Source organism: Seriola dumerili, unplaced genomic scaffold, assembly GCF_002260705.1.
Source record: "Seriola dumerili isolate Sdu_G_001 unplaced genomic scaffold, Sdu_1.0 BDQW01000468.1, whole genome shotgun sequence".
Taxonomy (NCBI): domain Eukaryota; kingdom Metazoa; phylum Chordata; class Actinopteri; order Carangiformes; family Carangidae; genus Seriola; species Seriola dumerili.
Genome location: NW_019174723.1, coordinates 999870 through 1021263, shown reverse-complemented (window position 1 = coordinate 1021263; position 21394 = coordinate 999870). Strand labels below are relative to the sequence as shown.

Here is a 21394-nt window from a genome sequence, read left to right as displayed (position 1 = left end):
GCCTTTTTGACAAGCTTGTGCAGTCTCCTTGTGTTTATGTTGGACATGCTGCTGCCCCAGCAGACTGCAGCATAAAAAAGTACACTGGACCACCACTGACTGATAAATTGTGTATCTTTTCATTGTAGATGTCAATGGACCTCAGCCTCCTGAGGAAAAAGAGACGGTTCTGCCTCTCCTGGTAGATGGCATCCATGTTCAGGGACCAGTTCAGTTTACTGTCCAGGTGAACAACTAGGTATTTATAAGTTTGCATCACCACAATGTCCTTCCCTTGAAAGTTGCCTGGCTGAAGGGTGGGCCTAGACCTCAGAAAGTAGTTGACAATCTCCTTGGTATTGGAGGTGTTCAGGATGCAGTTCTTGTCGCTCCATTCACTGAAGGCCATCGTCAGATCCCTGTACTCCTCTTCCTGCCCGTTCTTGATGACATTTTTTCACATTTTTACGCCATACTGTCTATGATGTTTTTTGACATTTTATGCCCTATTATACTATGACGTTTTTTTAATGTTTTTATGCCTTATTATGACTTTTTATGCCTTACTTTAGTATGACGTTTTTATGCTTTCCTATACTATGACATTTTTATGCCTTCCTATACTATGACTTTTGCTGCCACATATAATATTCATAGTAAAATGCAACTTTATTAAAACAACATATAATTAAACATACATCTATCTTTTATATTTACATATATAATAAAACATATACTGACAGGCTTTGGGATTGATATACATATTTACATTACATTTGCATATGGACATTTCTGAATGTAAATTCAGATATATGTTTAAAAAAAACTGTTTCACGGCTTTAAATAGTCAATCTCTGTTTTGGAGGGGTGGCGGTGTTGTTGCATCCCTACCAATGTTGAGACCAAGCCTATGCCCTTGGATCAGAGTAATATCAACAGTGTATGAATGCAGTTTAGTATTGTGGTAATGTACGAAAAATATGGATGGAATACACTAGAAAAAACATCTTATTCACTTCCAAACACAGTGCATTAGTGTTTCTACTGAGCACTTCCACTTGGTCAATGTTGAACACAGGTGAAATCTGAGTTGTGAATTGGCCGGAGACAACTGGAGATGTATGCTTGAATTAGTCTGCAAATATCTGCATACCTGAGAGGTAAAACAACAATACACACAAGAGCATCAAAAGTTCTATTCTGCCACTGAGAATAGTCCTGCACAAATGCATTATTACTGTTGTCTGAGTAATGTTTGCTTAAAATTTCTTTAAACTACTGTTAAAGAAAATTAAACTACATACGTATGGCTGGGTAGGGAGACTTTAAGAGATTGAGTAACACATTGTTGGTTTTGGAGTCTTCAAGGGGTTTGACAATGGTAAGAACTATAGATCAACACCAGACTTATTCTTTACCTCTAAATATGATTATTTTATAATGAATGTTCTAAATGACTATTTAATTGAGTAAACTGGGAACCATAATTTAGACCTTTCAGGAAAATGCTATTTTAAGTGTTACACTGAGACCAAAACATCCTAATTGACCCTTTTTCACAAAAAAATCTGAGTTCCTGTGTAAGAGGTGCTACGAAAATTTGAAAAATGCAAGCCACAGGTTATTTTTCTTTTCCAGAATTAAAGTTCTAAGGTACAGGCTATCAAGGCCTTTGTGGCAAATTTACAATTTTGGACCATATAAGTAAAATTGACTTGATCATGAACACAAAATCCTACTAATAATAACAATAATAATTATGAACACAAACAACAGATAAGTATATCTTTAATAATGAACATGAGCAAATCTAAGAATGTGATAGTGACCTCCAATACAATGGATATTTAATTCAGGGGTGACTTAAAAGTTTTTTTTTCTTTTTTTTTTTTGCATAAACTTTCTATATTCCAATACCGTTATATAACTCTGATTGCTCCACAGTCATACTCCCTCTCTTTTCTTTCACTCCAGCATACACACACATACACACAATACAGCAAGCAATTTAAAAAAAGTCACAAACATATACCATATAGGCTAGTCTCTGGGTGTTCATACACTTGACAATAAATCAGTTAAGTATAATGCTACAGTTAAACATTTTGAGGCGATCTCAGTTAGAAATGCCGATACATTAAAGCTTACATTTTCTGAGGATGATGTGAATAGGTTATAGCAATGAAAATGATGAAAATGCCAAGATTATAATGATGTTAGGAAAGAACAAGAAACAAAAAAAATCAAAGTGACAGGCCTGGCTTTGAGTTTTAAAAGCAGTACATGCTACATTTCCTTCAGAATTTCATAAACAGATACTGCTGTTGGAACAGCAGGGAACAGAGGGAAATAAAAGTCACTGTAACAGGGAATAGACAGAAAGCAACAATTTTGTATTGATAAAAACCTGAACTCATACAGTATATTTATATTTCCATCCTTTAAATAAGAAAGAGAGGGACCACCTTTAAGAGCGTTTGTTCTCTCGACATCTTTTCCCTGAATCTCTGGCTAAAAATTTTGAGGTACAGTACTGGGAAAAAAAAAATTAAAAAAAATAAAAACAAATGTCATACATTACACTACTGCTGAAAATAAATGTTAAGGCTCCACTCTGGAGAGAAAGAAAATTCCAAATTTTCTCCATCTTAATGTTCAATTTAAATCAGTTTTAAGCCAGGTGATACATTATTCAAAATATTTTTCTAACATTTATGCTTTCTAATGTCACAACCTTGCACGATTATGTCTATGCATACAGAAACTTTCAGTGTACACATTCCTCCACCAAAGTAATACACCCCTCACATGAAAAAAGGGGGAATCATAGAAGTTCTTTTTTTTCTTCTGATAATATAAAATACAACTGGCCACACACAGATAGCAGACATTTGTCAATAAAGTGTTGTTCACTCGTTAAGATTAACCAATACAAGCACTTAACATTTCTCCAACACACAAACCACAAAGTGAACAGTCACTGAATATCAGCAGCATGTTGTCAAGAGATTTTCAAAACAGACGTGCAGATATTTATATTTAGTTAAGAATGCAAGTTCTGGGGTAGCGATAGAGATTTATAAGGCTAAAAAATACAGAAAAAACAAGAAAAATATATATTATTGAAGCGATTCAACTGATGGAACTAGCTTCATCCCTGCACTCATCTTAAAGACTGGGAACCAGGAGCGATGTGGCTCAAAAGTTTGAAATGGGCCAAAGTCAACAAAATTAAATAGAAAAAAATATTAGTTTTCAATTTCTTTATGTCCGTGTTTTCCTTTTAAATCTAAATTTCAGTATGTCCATCCGAGCACAACCGCTTTCAGAAGCCGTCTTCTTCTGTTTATTTCTGACGATCCTATATGGAGAGGAAAGAAAAAACAAGAAATTATCAGATACAATCAATCAATATCACATGAGACACCTGTAATATTACTGGGCAACACTGTGATCATGTGAGTCAATTACAAGAGTCACATTTTCTAACACCTTAAGTAGTGATGGATGATTCAATGTTATCATTGACTTTCATTTGAATATATTTTGATATTGTTTTACAAAACCACTGACAAAACCACTGACTAAATGAGATTCTAAAGTTCTTTGACACACATTAAATATTTTGTCTGGTGTAATGCAAAACAGTTAATTGCATTAAACATCAATTTCATGATTTTAGGTGTGGGTTTGTTCACATTTGTCAAACCATCCCAAACTTCATACCTTGATGTCACTATCATTAAATATTCATATTAATAATTTCAATTCAGCTGTCACAGCCAGCCCTACCCTACAGAGGCATTACCTGATCAATCCGGGATCGGCTCTGTATTGAGGTGGGCTCATAGCCCTGTTAAAAGAAAATATGAAAAGCCTTATTCAAAAGTCACATTAAGAACACAAATCTCATCACTTTAAATTTAAATATTTCATCAGCAAACTCCCCACTCATTTCAAATAATTTCAAATGACCAACACATACAAAAATTTAAAAAGAATGAAAACCAGCTTATATATAAGGGACTGTATGAATATTATTATTAGGTGGGTGGGGGGCTGTTTTTGTTGATGGGAGAGTAGAGTGTTTCATTTCCACTTCCTTTTTTGAGATTACATAAAAAAGATCAAATGGCTTTCATGTGTGCTCACAATCAAACAAGCAGGTAGAACAACTCGAAACCACACCATGCTAGGTGGTTCAGAATTATGTTATTATGTGGTTTGATTATGACAGTTCAATTTTAATGTAATTCAAATTCATCTTTATCATTTGAAATCTGGGGTCATGTGAAAACATATTTCTCAGTTGACCATCTGCAGCCTCATTTATCATAAATGTTTGTCATAAATTTGGAAATTGCTCGTTTTATTTCTAATGAGCAAATTGGTGGTGCATAGTGTGAAAAGTAATACTCTATTAAGATATCACGTTTAAATTGAGCTATGTAATCCTAAATTATAAAAGGAATTCACTACCAGTTCATTTTAAAATGAGGGAGGGCATTGCATTTCTTAAACAGGTGAGACACCCTAATAACTTTCATACAGTCCCTAAATGACTTATTTTTTCTAACTCAAAAGTGACGTGTTAAGTCTCAAAGAAATGACTACCTTTTTCACCACCTCCTCTTCCTCCTGCTTCTTCTCATAGTGGGAAAAGTCATCAAAGATAGAGGTGGTGTGTTTATACTGGGCAATGATCTTGAGCACCTGCTTCGCCTTCTCCAGAGGAACCTCTTGAGTGTCACGTGAGTTGGTGACTGGCTTGTTGTCATTGTTTTCCAGGCGAATATGGCGCAGCTGGCTATTAGGCACGTCCTTAACAAACAACCAGTTCACATCAAATTTGCCCTTCCACTTGTCCTGTGCCCAAACACCAGCACTGGTGCCATAGTCCACAGGTGAGCGCATCTCCGCCACACCGCAGAAATGGCCGCTGCCGTTGACACTGAACAACAAGTAGACGGGACCTTTAGAGTTCATAGCTCTGTAGGCTGAGTCCAAGCGTTTGTTGCCATGCTCCGTGCTGCACCAGATGGAGTACTTGATGGAGCGGTGGATGTCATCCTCAGAGTAGCTCTTGATGATGAACACGCGGCCGTTCTTCAGGTTCCAGTCAAATTCCTTGGGGTTGTAGCTGTGGGCCGCTCGCAGCTTCTCCAGCACAGGGTGGGACTCTGATCCTGGCTCTGGAGCCAAACCCCCACCCCCTCCACCTCCGTTACCAACACAACCACCATTAGAAGAACCACTGCTGTCCAAGCTTCCACCACCATAGCACAAGTTGCGGCTGCGTGGGGCTACCCAGCGGGTCTGAGGTGTTGGAGCGGAGTTGTGGTTCTGGTAAGACTGCGGGGGAGGTGGAGGACCCTGCATGGTCATCTGCTGCACAAGGGACTGGGCAGACTGTAGGGACTGTTGAAGGGGAGGTAAGAGACTGGGAGCATGGGAGTGAAGCTGTGGCTGGTGTTGTTGGTGGTGGTGGTGGTGGTGGTGGTGGGGGGGCAAAGGAGGGGCCATCTTGGTAGCAGTTCCTTTATTATCCCATGTATCAATGTCCATGTTGTGTTTAATGGGGGGTGGAGGTAAGGCTCCTCCAGCTATGGGTGTACCAGGCTTATTCTTGGTCTTTTGTTGCTGCAGCTTGGCAGGTTTACTTGCAATAGCAGCCCACGATGTAGGTTTTGGAGGTGGCATTCCAATTGGTGTGCCGCCGTTGCCCGTGGCAACTGCTGCAGCTACGCTGCCACCTCCACCGATCACAGAGCCTGCACTCTTCACACCCGAGCCACTTCCTGTCACATCCCCACCTATTTTTAAGCCCAGCATGCCCTGCTCTAGGCTGTTGATACCTGGAGCCTTGCTCAGGGTGTCACTATGGAACCCCGTCTGGCCATCAGGGACTAAGGTGCCTCCTAGAGAGCTGGGTGGGTAGCTGTAACTCCCCCCATAGGCTGAACTCTGAGTCTGCTGGCCCTGAGAACCACTGGTGCCCCAAGCAGAGAAGGCTGGGTTCTCTGGGAAAAAGTTAAACCTGTGAGGATAGATGCTGCTGCTGAGCCCACCTGGCTGCCCAAACACTGTGTCGTGCATGAAGTGATGGTCTCCATTGCTGAGGGGGGCATAGGGTGTCAGGTAGGGAATTGGTGGGTCACCTCCTGTAGACCAAGGAGCCTCACTGAGAGGGTAAGGAAATCCTATGGAGGGGGCATAGTAGCTGGACAAGTAAGGATCTGTCATGGACTGATAGCTGTTATTCTACAAACAGAAATAGGATAGAGATTATTTGTTAGGGCAAGAGAATGCAGTAAAATAGATATTAAATTATTCAAATTCAGAGGTGTTTCCCACCTGATTGGACTGGCCGGTGAGATAGGGCTCAAAGTCATTGTCATGGACTGTATCCTTCTGGTGGAGGGAGCCATTCTGCACTGAAACTGGAAAGGCTGCAATAAAATCAAATTCATGTCAAAGCTTTTAATCAGAATTTAAAAATAGTTTTAACAACCTAATGATGCAAAGTGTATTATGAAGGCTAGAATAACTGCAATCTACAGTGTATAATGTTAGTACAGTAGTAGAGATTTCACATGATATCACCTGATTCAGAACGCAGTTAACAGTGATGCAAACTGAACACCAGGATATGCTGCCTGGAAATATGCAAATAACAGGTCTTCTGCACCAGGATTTACAGACATTTCAACAGCACCAACACTTATACAGCAGACTAAACCAAGTCAGGGAATTAAAAAACAAGAAATGTATGGGCGGTCAACATGAATGATGTACAGTGTTATGTAGAGATTTCAAATAGATTATCCTGTCCAATGCTGAGTGGTGGTCTGCTGGATTAATGTAACCTTTAGAAGGGTTGACCTTTTCAAATGTGCAAGGTGTTTTCAATTGATAAGCTGCTGTCCCTTACAATGATGTTTGTTTGGTAATCGCATACAGCTACAAAACAAACATGGATCACAATACATAATGATGCAAAAACATTGTTTAACACTTTGTAAATATTTTTGGAGTATCTCTAAATTTTGTAGATGTTTAGATTCCTATCAATCACACAATACCATCAATCACTTCTGATCAGTCCCAAATTCATTCTGTAGTATGACAATGACCCCAAACATTCATATCTTCAGAGACAAGAAGGACCCTGATCTCAACATCACAAAGTCAGTCTGGGATTGCATGAAGAGTCAGAAGACACTGAGACAGACTAAATCCACTGAAGAACTGTGGCAAATTGTCCAGGACACTTGGAACAACCTACCTGCTAAATACGATGAAAAACGGTGCACAAGTGTGCAAAGGACATTTACGTTTCTTCTGCTTACTGCACCTTGGTGGCATTATTTTATAAAGCATCTTCACTTTGGTGTTAGTGCCTAAAACATCTGCACAGAACTGTATGAGGTATCTGTTGACAAATATATACTATGCTACATATAAACTGGATTATGTGAAACATCTTTAGATAAACGAATATCTGGAGGTACATTGAACATGTATGTCTTACCTTTGCTTGCATCTTGTCCTTTCGATGTCTTAGTGGTCATATTGAAAGGAGGAATGCATGCGAAAGGAGGAAAAAAACAAAAAAGCCTTGCATGGGTCACGGATGTTATACAAAGCAACACACATTATCTTGAGATGCATTCAGACCATTCATCTGAAAACCAGACTGACACAAGAAAAGCCATCAGCGTCGAGCGGTGTGCTATGTTATGGCAACGTCTGGCAGTCAGATACCCACTGGAAGCTGTGGTCCAGGCCTTCGTTATTTACCAGTTTTCCAGCTAACCTCATCTTTCAGCTGGCTAACTAGCTGACTAGCTGGCAGTGGAGGCATCGTCCTCAGAGTGGGGTGCACACACCGCACATCTTGGCTCCCTGTGGAAAATAAAAACCTGAAGCTGAGCGTGTGCCCTCGCTGCTTACCTGAGGGTCGATACTCGCGGCAGACATCATTCATCCACCAGGTGTTGTGTTAAGCCCTGACAAGACGTTCAGTGTGTCCGCCGTGTGTAAGGCTAATAGCAGGAGAAGCTGCTCCGCGTTACTTTGCTAACAGTTAAACACAGTTAGCAGCAGCCGTTGGCCGGTGTCTCTGCTCGGAGCGGACAGTTTGCTTGTCGTAGCCCTGCTGGCACTCCGTGCTGTCCTGTCGACATTAATCCAGCGGGGCTTCAATCCGCTCCGACCCCCCCTCACCGTTAAATTAAAATCCGACCAGCCTCGGTGGCCCTGCTCACTTGCCCCAATGGCAGCTTCATCCGGGGTCTGGGGAGCGGAAGTGACGTCAGTGACGTAAACGACGCGTCCCCCGCTACCTAGCAGCAGATCGGTACGTTGCGTTGTGCCCATGGACTGTATATAAAATACACGATACTGTATCCAGTTGCTAGGAAATGAATCGGCAACTACTTTGATTTATCGTGTTAGGTTGTTTTTAAAGTGAAAATGTCGAACATGCCACAGTTCCAGGTTGACATTTGTGAGGATTTGTTGCTTTTTATGTCTTGTGTGACATATTTATATTTTGGACATTTTTCATTTTATGATATTTCATCTGAAATAATTTGTTGTGCCATGCTACATTAACTTTACTATAAATACTCTGTTTTCTAATTTAGCCTATTGACCTACTGAAATGTAAATTTTCAGTGCACGAATCAAAATCAAATGAAATCAAACTGGCCGACTTCAACAACTTTAAGCTCTTGTAGCTAAATTATTTGGCCTGGATCCGACCCGGAGCCATCATAAGATCTGGGCCAGATCGGCACAACAGACCTGGGCCTGTGTCTTTTGACACAACGGGCCAATACCGGTGTGGATCCATTTTTTGAATCTGGCCCAGATCTGTACTGGATCTGGGCCGATTGCCAGAAACTGCTCAGTTGATTAATCATTTAAGTCATTTTTGAAAGCCCAAACACCCAGTATTGTCTGAATATCTGAGTATTTTTAGGTTCTGACTGTAGGTCTAACGAAATAAGATATTTCAAACCGTCACATGGGACACTTTTCACTACTTTCTGACACATAGATGAAGCAGTTAGCTAATTGATTAATTAAGAAAAGAAAAGGCATATTAGACGAATATAATTGTTAGTTGCAAATATAAACACAATCGGACTTCAGTATATAAACAAGAATTAAGTGCACACATCTGGAATAGGCCTAATAAAGATATTAAAAAAATCACTCATGGTTTGAAATGAAAAGAATGAAATTTTGTTGGTAGGCCAATTGTTAAACAAAAATGCTGCATAACTGTCATGCCCAGACCAAACTAATAGGCCTATGCTATTATTTTTGTTCCCACTGTTTCTCTTCAATTCTGTCATCTCTTAGAGACTAACATTGTTAGTTCTATGCACATTTTTATTGGAAATATTGGTATTTGGAACAAGCACTAATAGACACATAAAAAAGGTTTTGAACTATGGTACATTTGCTGCAGCAAAAATCGTTTTCTCTTCTCTTCTGGGTGATATACATTGTAAATAGGCTTGTTGCATCCAACATAAATACTGCAGTAGAATGCCACCACACTCATCCTTTAAAGATAAAAAAAATGTGTGCAGCACTCCAATACCAGCTGTATTGTAGATGTGGTTTATTTCACTGAATTATATCATACACTCCAGAAATTCAGATGTTCACTTTCTAACTGGAATGACACATATGAATAATTTATACATTTTACAAAACAGCAGAAAGAAACTTATCCTTATTTACAGAGTTCAAATCACACTTTTATATAGTGACAAGATATTTGTACTTGAGTGCTTAATATCCAGTGATTTCCATCTCTCACTCACTCACTCACTCACTCACTCACTCACTCACACCTTACACAAGTGATTTCCATCTCTCACTCACACACACACACACACACACACACACACACACACACACAGGTAGACTTTGATTTATATTTACAGCACTTGAGGCCTGAGGAAAAATACATTATAAATACGACTACGCATTTTCTACAGTGATATACTGGTAGTTCCCTTCTTGACAGCACAGTGAGGTTCAGCATCTGGGACAGATGTTTGACAGGCAACCAGGATGACAGCTTTGAGAGTTCAGAGTTGTTCCATCTTCTGCCTGGCTCCTTCTCAGCTTTTCCCAAACACTTTCTTTCTGTGGTTATTTATAATCTGAACCAAATTATAGAAACATATAAAATATTGGACAAAAAAGACGATGAAACAGTCATAAATAGATTGGGGGGCAAACAAGAGGGATTGGGATACCTACCCATCAAGTCTTTACACTAGAAGAACACAGAGGGTTTGGATGGATGATGAAATTCACCAATGAAATTAACTACAATAAATAGGAATAGAAGAACATAAATGAATGATAAACAAACACAAATCAACCCCGCAAATGTAAAGGCAACTCAAAAATGGAAAAGGCAGGAATACAATACTAATGCTTCCTGATCATGGATTATTATGAATTAAATTATACATTGTATGTAAAAGAATATATATTTGTCAAATTAAAGATATCTGTGGTTTCATGTTTTCTTTGCTGTGTGTGGATGTCATTGATCAGGAGCTACTTACAGCTGTCTTCCTCATCTGAAAAAGTGCTGACGACATAGCAGGCATAGACAAATCCAAGGAGCTGTGGAAATTAATAGAAAAATGCATAAAAATTAATTATGAGCAATGAAAAGTGTGAAGTTTTTACATTTTCTAAAAGCATGCTCTTCATTGCAAAGCATAATTTATTGAAAGATTCTCTTGATAGGCTTTATTGGCATTTTGACTCATCACACAGGAAAGGCACAGGTGTCAATAATAAGTAATTAAAGCAAAGAAAACAAATAAATCAATGATAAATAACCCGTGTTTCTTCTATGACAAGTCAAAATATCTACTGTAAAAAAGGCCAGTTGTGTCCTCAGATGTATAGAGCTCCTATATGCACTGGGAGAAATTCTCAAAAGTACATTGATTTAAAAAAAAAAATAAAACACTCAGTGCTTTAATTAAGCAAGTAACAGCAGAGCAAAGTCACTACACGAGGTTAGTCTCATGGGAGATTCATGGTGAATGGCACAAAAAACTAATGTTTGTCATCTGATGAGTACTGAGTCAACAGTGTCACAACCATGAACAAACTCTTTCTCAAATGTTAACTAGAATTACTAACCCCAACCTTGAAACAAGACAGGTCAAAATGGCTGGACCAGGTATGATCAATATGCAATGTAGTTGAGAAGTGTTGTGGAACCACTGTAAACAACTGACTGTATCTTATTTGCATTCTGCCTAGTGTCAGCCAGGTTCTGCCCTTTATCTGTTTGCTTCTCTCCTACTCTCTGTGCTCACATATACAGTATTTTATTACAGCCAAATTCCCAATACAGCTGTTTACATTTACATATTTTTATGTTCCTGGTGTTAGTAAATGGAATAATATGAATTAGTGACTGAAACACAGTCCATTAAGACTACATATTAACCAGCAGTCACTTCCATGCTGCTGCTCTTTACTGCTAAATTCCTGATTTTATAACTGTGTCGTCTGACAACTGCTGCTCAGCCTCTGTGCTGATCACTGAACAGAGTGGACGTGAGAGAGGGCAGTTGTGCTGACTCTCTTCAAAATAGCTGATAGATACAGATTTTCTAGTTTAGTCTCTAAATCTAGTGACAAATGCAGTAGGTTGTTAACACTGCAGGCTCTAAACACCCCCCTGATAGAAATGTGTCAATTTATTTTGAAAGAGCAACCGCCAATGGGGAAACTACAACTCAATCACGTGGCATTCAGCTGACCAATCGTGGAACTATTATAACTCCATCACTTACTTAGTCAGTTACAGACATTTGCAATTATAGGCCTGGCTCTGCTGTTGCAGTCTACAAATGTTGCGGAAACAAGGGCTGTCACCTTTTGCTGCTTTTTAAATATAAATCAACAGTTTTTCTGCTTTCATTAAATTTTCAAAAACCTTAGCTAATAGCTACAAGGTTTTTTTAGATTTTAGATTTTTCAAGCAAAAAATGTGAAAAAATATCATATATTTGCAGATTTCATTCTCAAACGAGAAGACTTGCTACTTTCCTCTGTCATATATCAGTCCAATCTGAATATTTAGGGTCTTTTGGTCAAACAAAACAAGACATATGAAGATGTCACCTCAGATGTCAGCTCAGTTAAATTTTTGGACAGTTTCTAGAGTAAACAATTAACTGAAGAAATAATCTGCACATTAATCATTAATGACAGTAACTGTTAATTGCAGCCCTTATGTCAATAAATGAAATGTATCCATGATGCAGAAGCTGAAGGCGTAGCTGAGAAGCTCTGCACACTAACTAGATATCAGTCTGGTAATTTGATGCCATTCTTAAATGTTTTGGTCTGTGTTTTCCAATTTACATTTGCTGTTGCTATGCAACAGTTTATTCCTATGTGTGCAGATGCATATTTATTGATATTAAAAGACTTTTAAATGGTAAGTAAATATGCTCTTCAGATTACGTTTTAAAAGCATCATGGAGTAATTCTGTTGAAATTTTGACTTGTCTAATGTTACCGAATGTAAACAGTGATATCACACAACACTACTGTGATGAAAGAGTCACTTAGGCAGAGACTCACTGATACGAGGAGCTGGGCGATGCAGTGCAGGACTTCTATGTACTGGTATTCCAGCCAGCAGCTCAGCACTGTGGTCAGCTCAGGGTTTTGCTGGTTGTGCCACCCAGCAGAGGGAAGACCCTCGCTCTCACACCCTGGCCCGTTGTCTTTCCACCAGGAGCGATGTGACGACACTCCAAGAGAGAGAATATCACTGTCCTGCAGTGACAAAACAGACCAAAGAGGTGTGAAGGCAACCTTTCAGCTCCCAGGTTCTTACAGATAGAGTTTCTGTTTCATTAGACTGGGTGCAGGAGGGAGTATAAGAAAGATGGGGAATGGATTTAACATGCAGCAAGGATTGGACTTTAAACATGATATAGTTTGATAAGTGTATTTTCATTATATATTGAGCCTGCCATTGATTTGTTCATTGTTCATTTGTTCAAGTAATTTTGTGTGTAAAATGTCAACAACATTGTCACATTCACATCAGAAGCCCAAAGATGTTTTAAAACTACTTCCTCAGTCCGAGCATCACTGAAAAAGAATCTTAAATTACATATATATTCTATGGACTTTTGCTTCAGGCTGGTAGCACCCTCAAAGATTTCGAGAGATTAAATATAATATATAATGTGTCTCCCTTTGTTTTGATTAATTTACAGCCTCATGGTAGAAAACATTATATTTCTGGAGCCAAATACCAGTAAATGTTTAGTATTCTTACTTGATTAATAACTAATCTCATAACCAATGTATTATTCTAACACCTTCATTACAAACAATAAAGACCAGAAAATGACAGTTCCGTATGTTTCAGTGTAGACAGGGGACATACACAGTTGCCACTACATGAAACAAAATATTTTTTAACTGAGAACAGAAACACACTGTACAGGCTGAGTATCATGTGTCTGTGATTGGAGGTATGGGCTTGAGACATCGAAAGAGCTGAACACAGTATTTAGGACCTGTAGCTGTGTGGCTCTCTAATTATGCAACACTTAAGTGACCATTAGACTTACCTTTGAAAGCCCCCCCAAATCCAAGTAGAGACAGCTCACAAAGACATTCCAGCCAACCCACAACAACATCCACAGCAGGTACTGAGCAAACAAAGAGACAACATGATGGTGAAAATGAATTAAACTAACAACTCTTCAACGTTGTGTAGCATATGGATCCTCTCTTTTCTTACAAATGCCCTAATCTTAATTCACAGGTCCCCAAGATAAACCTGGGGTGTCACAATATGATCAAAGACAGAGAAAAAAAAAAACAAATATTTCTATTACACAAAATACTTTTTTAAAAAGAAACCTTTATCTAAATGTTTCTTGTTTCCTAGGAAATACTGGATACCACCTGAGGTCTTCATAAATCCTTCCAATGAAACAATCTGCATACTGCCACTTATATTATCATTATTATAAGGTGTTGATATAATAATGATTGTTATTGATATTATTGTTTTTTTTTCTTTCTTTATGTAGTATAACTCAGCTCTCAAATTATCATGTCACACAAAGCCCACATGCACATCAAAACACACCTTAATGCAAGCAGACACATACAAACACATCTCAAATACTTGAAATGCACCACTTCACTTTCTTGCTGATAGTTAAATGAGAAGATTGATACCACTCTCATGTTTGTACCATTAAAATGTAGCTAAAGCCAAAAGCCAGTTAGCTTAGCTAAGCTCTACTACATTTATTTGCCAACTATGGTTACTGGTTTATTTTTTACCTCTGCCAAGGATGTTACGTTTACATCCATGTCCGTTGGTTTATTTGTTTGTTTGTCAGCAGGATTATGCAAAAAGTATTGAACAGATTTGCAACACACTCGGTGGAGGGATGGGGTACGGGTCAGGGAAGAGCCCATTAAAATCAGTTATCTGTGACCTCTTATGAAAAGTCAGCATCTAATTGGAGCTCCTTGTCATGTTTCAGTTGTTTATGAGTGGTTAGAGTGGCAACTTAAAGAGGTAAATCCATCCAATACTTCACAACAAAAGTAAAGATTAGATTAGTCAAAAAATTTGTGAAGAAGAACTTGTTTCTTCTTCCCTTCAGAGGAGGCCCCAACTCCTAGTTTGTGAACCACTGGACTAAACTATCAAACTGTATATAAAGTAGTTAAAAGTATCTCCATCATGAGCAGCTAGAACAGTCAAATGCTGCTTCTACACTGATGCATCAGTATTAACACTCATGTATAATAATACAGCAATCACAGGGGCCATTTTACTGCAGAACAAATGCTTTTACTTTTAAAATTTCTAAGACATTTTGCTGATAATACAAAAGATCTTTAAATCACACACTTTCCTTACCATAATGATGTAGCGTGATCTGTACTGGATGACACCAAACAGGCCCAGGATGACCGTGATGATGTGAAAGAAGTTGATCATGATGGGAGCCCACTGGTAGCCGAGGAAGTCAAACACCTGCCTCTCCAGAGCAGTTATCTGGAGGATCAAAAGGAGTAGAAGCAGAGTTTAAATGATGAGTTATAAATACACCAGTCTGTGTCCTGTGCTGCTTTGGCTTGTTACTGATCTTTTTCTTGTGCATTACCAAAAAGTTGTCAAGGCAACTGAGCCTCTGGGGAACAAAGCGTAGAGACCTGGGTTATAGTGTTATGTCCTCTGAGGTCGGGGCCCCAGTCAGTCTTGAAGGGGGGCAGGGTGGGAAACAGAGAGGAGGAGGACAAAGTGGGTGCAGCCCTTCATTGTGATGGCTGTAGTAGTAGGCGGCCACTGCGTTTCATAAGCACCTCCAACTACAACAAGCTTACTTTAAACATGTTTCACAAAAAATATAATTTTGGTTCAGCTGTAACCAACAGTTATTTTTCATTATTGATTACTTTGCCAATTGTCAGAAAGAAGTGGAAAATGCTCATAATTTTCCATATTTATTAGCTAGTTTTATCTGACCAAAATTCCCAAACCCACAAATATTCAATTTAATATAATAAATAACCAAAAAGATCTTGCAAAATTTGTAAAAATTTGCATTTGAGAAGCTTGTACCAGTGGATTTCCGGCATTTTTTCTCAAGACAGTAATTAAACAATGATTTGATGAATATTATCAATTAATCATTTCAGTTTCATTTTTTCATCATCATTTCATCATTTTCAATTTTCAATTTAATTTTAAATTGCAGAGGAAATCGAATTAACAATGACAATGTGAATGGAAGGTTATCAAATGACAACAAAGAATATGTTAAAATAGTTGTTTTAAGTTTTTAGATTATTACAATAATGTACCCCTTTGTCTAAATGTAAGATTTTACACGTTAGAAAAACATAAAAGGTGAAAATTTAAAAGCAACAATAAAGGAACTTTCTTTATATAATAAATAGCAAGTCTTTTCAGGTATTTAATTAATTAAAACTGCAGCTTTAGAATGTAATTTAAGTTATTTTCTGTAGTAAAACTTGGTGTTTAAGTAGCCTATTACAGACGAGAAGGACAGGCCTGATGTGTAAGCAGATGTGTTTATGTCGAAGCATCATGTGTGTGAAAGAAAACATCTTACCAACTGCAGACAACACAGCAGGATCAACATGCATCGTGCCGAGCAGCACCCCATCTTCTCCTCTCAGTTCCCACTGAATCCTATGATGATGATGATGATGATGATGATGATGATGATGATGATGATTATGATGATGTGAATAACAACTGTGAAGTGAGTGGGTTTTAAAATTTCCTCAAACACAAGGACTAAACCTGCGGAGCTTCAGATCCATTGCCAGACGTGTGAGGAAACGCACAGTGCACTTCTACCTCATGAGGGAAACACGTAGGCTGTCCCTGTGTGGAAACTACGGAGAAGGGGGAGGGTCGGCTGTATGAGGAGTGATTAGTGCCACAAAGCAAATGAGGGGGAAACCCTGAAGGACAAAGTCAGCCTCAGGATGCTGTGAGGCTTTTTTTTTAAAAATGGGCGCATCAGTGAAATTTCAGGAGCTGTTAGGACTTCAGGCCAGGTTTCCTTCCAATTCAATTTCCATTAAATTTGCAAGAGAAAATGCAAATTAATGTGCATTTCCATCCACTACTGATAAGTGAATATTAAGAGTTGATCAAGATAAACAGCTGGTGACACTAATTCTCCAGTCTGGTGTTGCAGAGGAGGAGGGAGCAATGAGATGATGCAATTAAAGGAGCACCAACCAAAACTTCAAATGGATCATTCCTGTGTTTTTGTCAGATTGTAATAATCAATCAAATAATCCTTTTATGGCAAAAATCATTTAATCTTAATTTTGTGAACGATAAATGAATTTGACATGGGTAACAGGAATGAGAGTTGACCCATCCATCCGACCCTTGACCTCCTCATTCTGTGGAGCATCATAATTCTTCCTCTTTTGCTTATAATATGTGTCATTTTGTTCAATTACCTGAAACAACTGATGCTGTCAATCGATTATAACCCTTCAAAAGGACCAATAGGATGTCATATAAATCCTGTTTCTCCCTCACTGTGGCATGGATTGACCCTCATACAGCAACACCGTCGTCTGCACCCTGATAGGTGGTTGTTGTTGCACAATGCTCCAAAGACACCAGTAGGTGGTGGTAGTGGTGGAGTTACAGGCTTCAAAGGTGTGTGAGAGTGACAAGGTTAAAACAAGAAAAAGAAAAGAAAAAGACATTACTGCTCTACTTTAGAGTAGGTTATTGATGACTGAAGATTTTTATATTGATCTTGATGTGAAACCTGTTCATACAATGCAATTTGACTTGGAACTCACTCCTGTATTCAAATGAATGAAGGCTCATACCAACGGCTTGACCTGTTATTATGTTGTTATGTTCTGGGTCAGCGAATAGATGGTGTCACACATCAAGCATGTATTTCAGAAAATCTCCCCAGGAATGAAAGAGTTATTTAAAAAAAAAAAACACACACAGTTTCTTCTTTTGCAGCACACTCCACACCACTTGTCATCACTGAGTCTTCAAATCACAGTAAACTACAGTCTAAATGGCTATTATCTGCCTCTCAAATTAACCAGAGCGCACGTGCACCTTTAGCACGGACTGAGAAATCCTCCTGAACCGGAGTCAGTCCATTCATTAGGCGGGAGAGCCGCACTACCTCGTCCTTCCGAGGGATGACGCTAGAATCAAAAGACTAATTCATAATTGGGGGGTCTCCAGCTTTGCCTGTGTCACATGGAAGCACAGTAGCTGAGCCGAGGGGATGCGAGTAGAGATGGAGGGGGCTTGAGGGACTGTGGAGGAGAAAACCTGGCACTTGGAGATAATAGTGGAGATACAGCAGCGGCGGCAGCAGCAGCAGCAGCAGCAGCAGCAGCAGAAGAAGAAGACAGGCAGGCAGGTTAGACACTTCCCAGCCTCCACTCCTGGCTGGCTGTGGAGCAGAGGAGCGCGGACAGGGCGCACAAGGGGGTCAGCGGGCGCTCAGAGGGGGCCACATGCAATATGCTGCATCCCTGTTTGGTGAAGCCCAAGAAGAAAGCCAAGTTGTCGCATTTGATTGATTATGCTCGCGGGGAGCGGCTGGTCCGAGTGGAAGCAGAAACTGAAGAAAGCGACCGGGGTTGACGCTGTGCCTCCCCAAATCTCTGAGCTGAGTGAGTACAGGGGATGCTATAGCGCAATGCTCTGTGCCCGTGGCTATGTGACAGGCTGGAGGGAGGAAGGAAGGGAGGGAGGGAGGGATGGGAAGTGGTGGTGGGGGGGTCATTCATATGTGCCTATAGATTGAGCTCGATAAGCCGCACACGCACTTTCCTTTATTCATCCAGGAAATGTAGCCCAGCGCATCGCCTGTTTTCCTTTGTGTTCGCCCTGCCTTTTTCTCCATCTCCACCGGTCATACATTTAACACACACAGACACGTGTGCACCCACCTCAGCGTTACTGCATTGCCTTTTGTGATTTAAGCCCCAAATGAACGGATTCATCAGAGAACTTCATTGTGATTTGCTGAGAGGAGGGCGCAGGGAGCCTCCAGTCACGCGTTTTTCCTGTGTAATATCCCCGCCGACTGCGAAGCATAAAGATAATTAACGTTAGACCCTCCGTTAACATTTGCAGCCCCCCCCCTCCTCCTCCCTGCCTCCCTGCCTCCCTCTCCTCACTCATAAATAGGGGGTGTGGGGAACTGGCTTTGTCGTGTAAGTTGCCAGCTGACCTCAGGGACACAACATCCTTTACCATCCTCACTTTGATCTGGAAATGAATCGGAAACGCTTTGATGATTAGAGGAGAAGAAAAGAAGGGGGGAAAATCTCCCGCGCTACAGGCTTTAATGAAACAAAACCGTAATAGAAAAAAAAAGCACACTGCATCAGCCTGAAATTTTTCATTTTCTGTGGCAGCCTATGGCCTCTACCTGCACGGGCAATTCCCCCCCCCCCCCCCAAAAAATGTCCCCGTTCACACCCTGCACCCTGGTTTTCTGAGTCAGCCGGCATCCTTTGAGTCGTGGTTTGCTTTCTAACCTGTTGTCACCAGCATCAAGCATCACTGCAGTTTGAGGTGTCAGGGCCCAGAGGCGCGGCGAGCCGAGCCCGGACACCCAGCAACCGAACCGTCACCCAGTGTGTGACTGATGCCTGCTGAGCCCCCAGCCTCCACCATGAGCCCCTCATGTAGTGGAGAGGATCTCTTTATTTCAGTGTAGGGTGATAGCTAAAGCCTCCTATACCCACAATCTAGAAAAAAAAAAAAAACATGATGCTGATGTTTCCTCTCTAAGCGCCCTCAGTTTGCCACAGCTGCTGGAAAAGGATGCGAATCATGTGATCACACACAGAAATTGTAATTATTATTTCATTTGCTTTGGATAAATAATGTCAGACGTTGTGTTTGTATGTGAGGCAGCCTTGCACAGATAAAGACAGAGCCTCTTCCACACAGGCTTCAGCTTTCTTCCTCACAGGGGCATGGTTAATCGTTGTTGCAAGCAAACATTTGACCTAATTCACATTCTCACACAATAGCATGCACGACCACGCCACACCTTCTTACACACCCCCCTTTCTCTCTCTCTCTTCTCTAAACGTCACGAACACCACACACACACAACACACATATGCTGTATTGTGTGTCACACAGAGAGGTGGAGGTTTCTTGCTTCGCATGAACTCCCAGGTGGTTTATCAAAACCTGAGCAGATTGGCAGAGAGGCCACTGCTGGCTGGCTGGGCTTGTTTGAGAGGAGCTCCAGTATTATTAATAATGAACACACATGTAAATGCAAGGCATGTTCCTAGAAAATTAAAAGCCTACTACTGGTATTGATTTGTGGGCTAAATGTGTTCCTTAAAAATGTATTTTTATGAGCATTACACCATAGACTCCTTATTTGACTTTATGGCCTTGTCATGTGCCATAAGCAGAAAGTATGCACATTTTCTTCATTGTTTGAAGCTGTTAGAATATGAGCATTTGTTTTGTATAATTATGTTTTGTTTTGTTTTTTGTCAAATGTTACCTCTAAAATAGGATTTATGAGGATTTCACTGTGGCACTGTGGCCCCAATGTGTCACTTGGCATGTTTCTCTCCTCCTTTAAAAACGTTTAATTGTTGAAATTAGATCCAAGTCAACAGGTGATCTGCCTTTGTTATTCATTCACTTATCTAGTACTGCAGCTAACAGGGATTTTCCTGATTGATCAATTAATCTTAAAGTCTATGAAACAAAAGAGAACAGTAAAAAGAACTATCTCGTTCCATCAACAGATTTTCAGTGTTAAGCGATAAGACAAGGACACTGAGAAAACCCTCACATCTGAGAGACCTGGATCCGTCAAAACGTTTGACTGTCTTGCTTTAAAAATGGCAATGACAACATTGATCCGACTTATAGTTGATCGCGGCTAATCGTTGAAGGCTCCACAGCCATCCACCCGTCGTGGACCTGAACTATCATCCATTCATTCATTTCCATAGATCATTCATTCCTTCACCTGTGCCAAAAGCATTCTGTGGCAATTAGTTCATGAAATCAATTAGAGTCAGATCAAGGTTAACAGGAAAGTGATCACTAACTGTTTGAATGATCGGTGTTTGAAGTAAAAAGACAAACATTCCTCACCTCCGGTTGGTAGATTGTGAGATTTGCTTGCTTTTCTTTGGTCGTATGTCCAAGTGAATTTAGTATTTTTTTAATATTTGATACTGTTGGTCGAGAAAAAAAGCGAGCAGTTTGATGTCACTATGCCCTGTTCGCGTAAATAGGAAAGTAATGATTGTTTTGGTCTCTGGTGGCCTATTAATTCGGACCAATAACGACTCATTGTTATTATTTATCAAGAGGACAATAAGTTTGCGGATTGAAATTGATCTGAAAAAAAGCAATATAGCTGGCAGCTCTACTATAATCTCCATGTGCCGCTGTGTGTCCAACTGACTCAAGAGAGAGAAATAAACAGGACTAATGTGGCAAACATAATTCAGCTCATGGTCCACTTTTTTCTAACTTTGCAGCTTTCAGTCGCACTTACAGGCTTCATTCGTGGTATTTTGTTTACAGGTATCCTGTTTCCAAAGATCAAGAAGTGACTATGGTAATAGATGAACTTGGTAATCTTAAGTCAATCAATGAGTCTTTTACATCAATCACGCTCTACAAATAGGGATGCAGTGGATAGTGATCCTGGTCTGTGAGACACCGGTCAGGGCAACACCCTGGCAAAATCTGCGACCTGCAGTAATTAGAGTGAGCGCTCGGTAGTTTGTAACAACCACTGAGCGAGCGGGGGGGTGGGGGGGG

The 21394-nt window shown here is 39.9% G+C and overlaps 2 protein-coding genes across 2 annotated transcripts; both read right to left on the bottom strand.

Moving 5' to 3' along the window:
* Positions 1–1766: 1766 nt before the first annotated feature.
* LOC111235106 (YTH domain-containing family protein 1-like) lies at positions 1767–8266 on the bottom strand. Its single transcript, XM_022763435.1, has 6 exons — positions 7933–8266; positions 7511–7538; positions 6334–6428; positions 4594–6240; positions 3788–3832; positions 1767–3340 (listed from the first exon to the last, which is right to left on the bottom strand). Exons 1-6 carry the CDS (start codon positions 7960–7962, stop codon positions 3326–3328), a joined length of 1860 nt encoding a protein of 619 aa, XP_022619156.1. The 5' UTR covers positions 7963–8266; the 3' UTR covers positions 1767–3325.
* Positions 8267–10282: 2016 nt separating this feature from the next.
* Positions 10283–16226, bottom strand: LOC111235097 (sodium/potassium-transporting ATPase subunit beta-1-interacting protein 3-like). The gene is made up of 6 exons (XM_022763419.1): positions 16173–16226; positions 14954–15091; positions 13638–13718; positions 12631–12828; positions 10581–10641; positions 10283–10335 (listed from the first exon to the last, which is right to left on the bottom strand). The coding sequence occupies exons 1-6, from the start codon at positions 16224–16226 to the stop codon at positions 10283–10285; spliced, it is 585 nt and encodes a 194-aa protein (XP_022619140.1).
* Between the last annotated feature and the right edge of the window lie 5168 nt (positions 16227–21394).

What these genes read in the sequence shown, in the direction of transcription:
- LOC111235106 (XM_022763435.1), bottom strand. Translation starts at nt 7,962, where the DNA reads ATGATGTCTGCCGCGAGTATCGACCCTCAG. An exon ending in AGGACAAGATGCAAGCAAAG is followed by an intron (nt 6,429 to 7,510) that starts GTAAGACATACA and finishes ATTTTATTGCAG; the next exon opens with CCTTTCCAGTTTCAGTGCAG. An exon ending in TCACCGGCCAGTCCAATCAG is followed by an intron (nt 6,241 to 6,333) that starts GTGGGAAACACC and finishes TTCTGTTTGTAG; the next exon opens with AATAACAGCTATCAGTCCAT.
- LOC111235097 (XM_022763419.1), bottom strand. Translation starts at nt 16,226, where the DNA reads ATGGGGTGCTGCTCGGCACGATGCATGTTGATCCTGCTGTGTTGTCTG. An exon ending in TGCTGTGTTGTCTGCAGTTG is followed by an intron (nt 15,092 to 16,172) that starts GTAAGATGTTTT and finishes TTGATCCTCCAG; the next exon opens with ATAACTGCTCTGGAGAGGCA. An exon ending in TCGCCCAGCTCCTCGTATCA is followed by an intron (nt 10,642 to 12,630) that starts GTGAGTCTCTGC and finishes TAATTTCCACAG; the next exon opens with CTCCTTGGATTTGTCTATGC.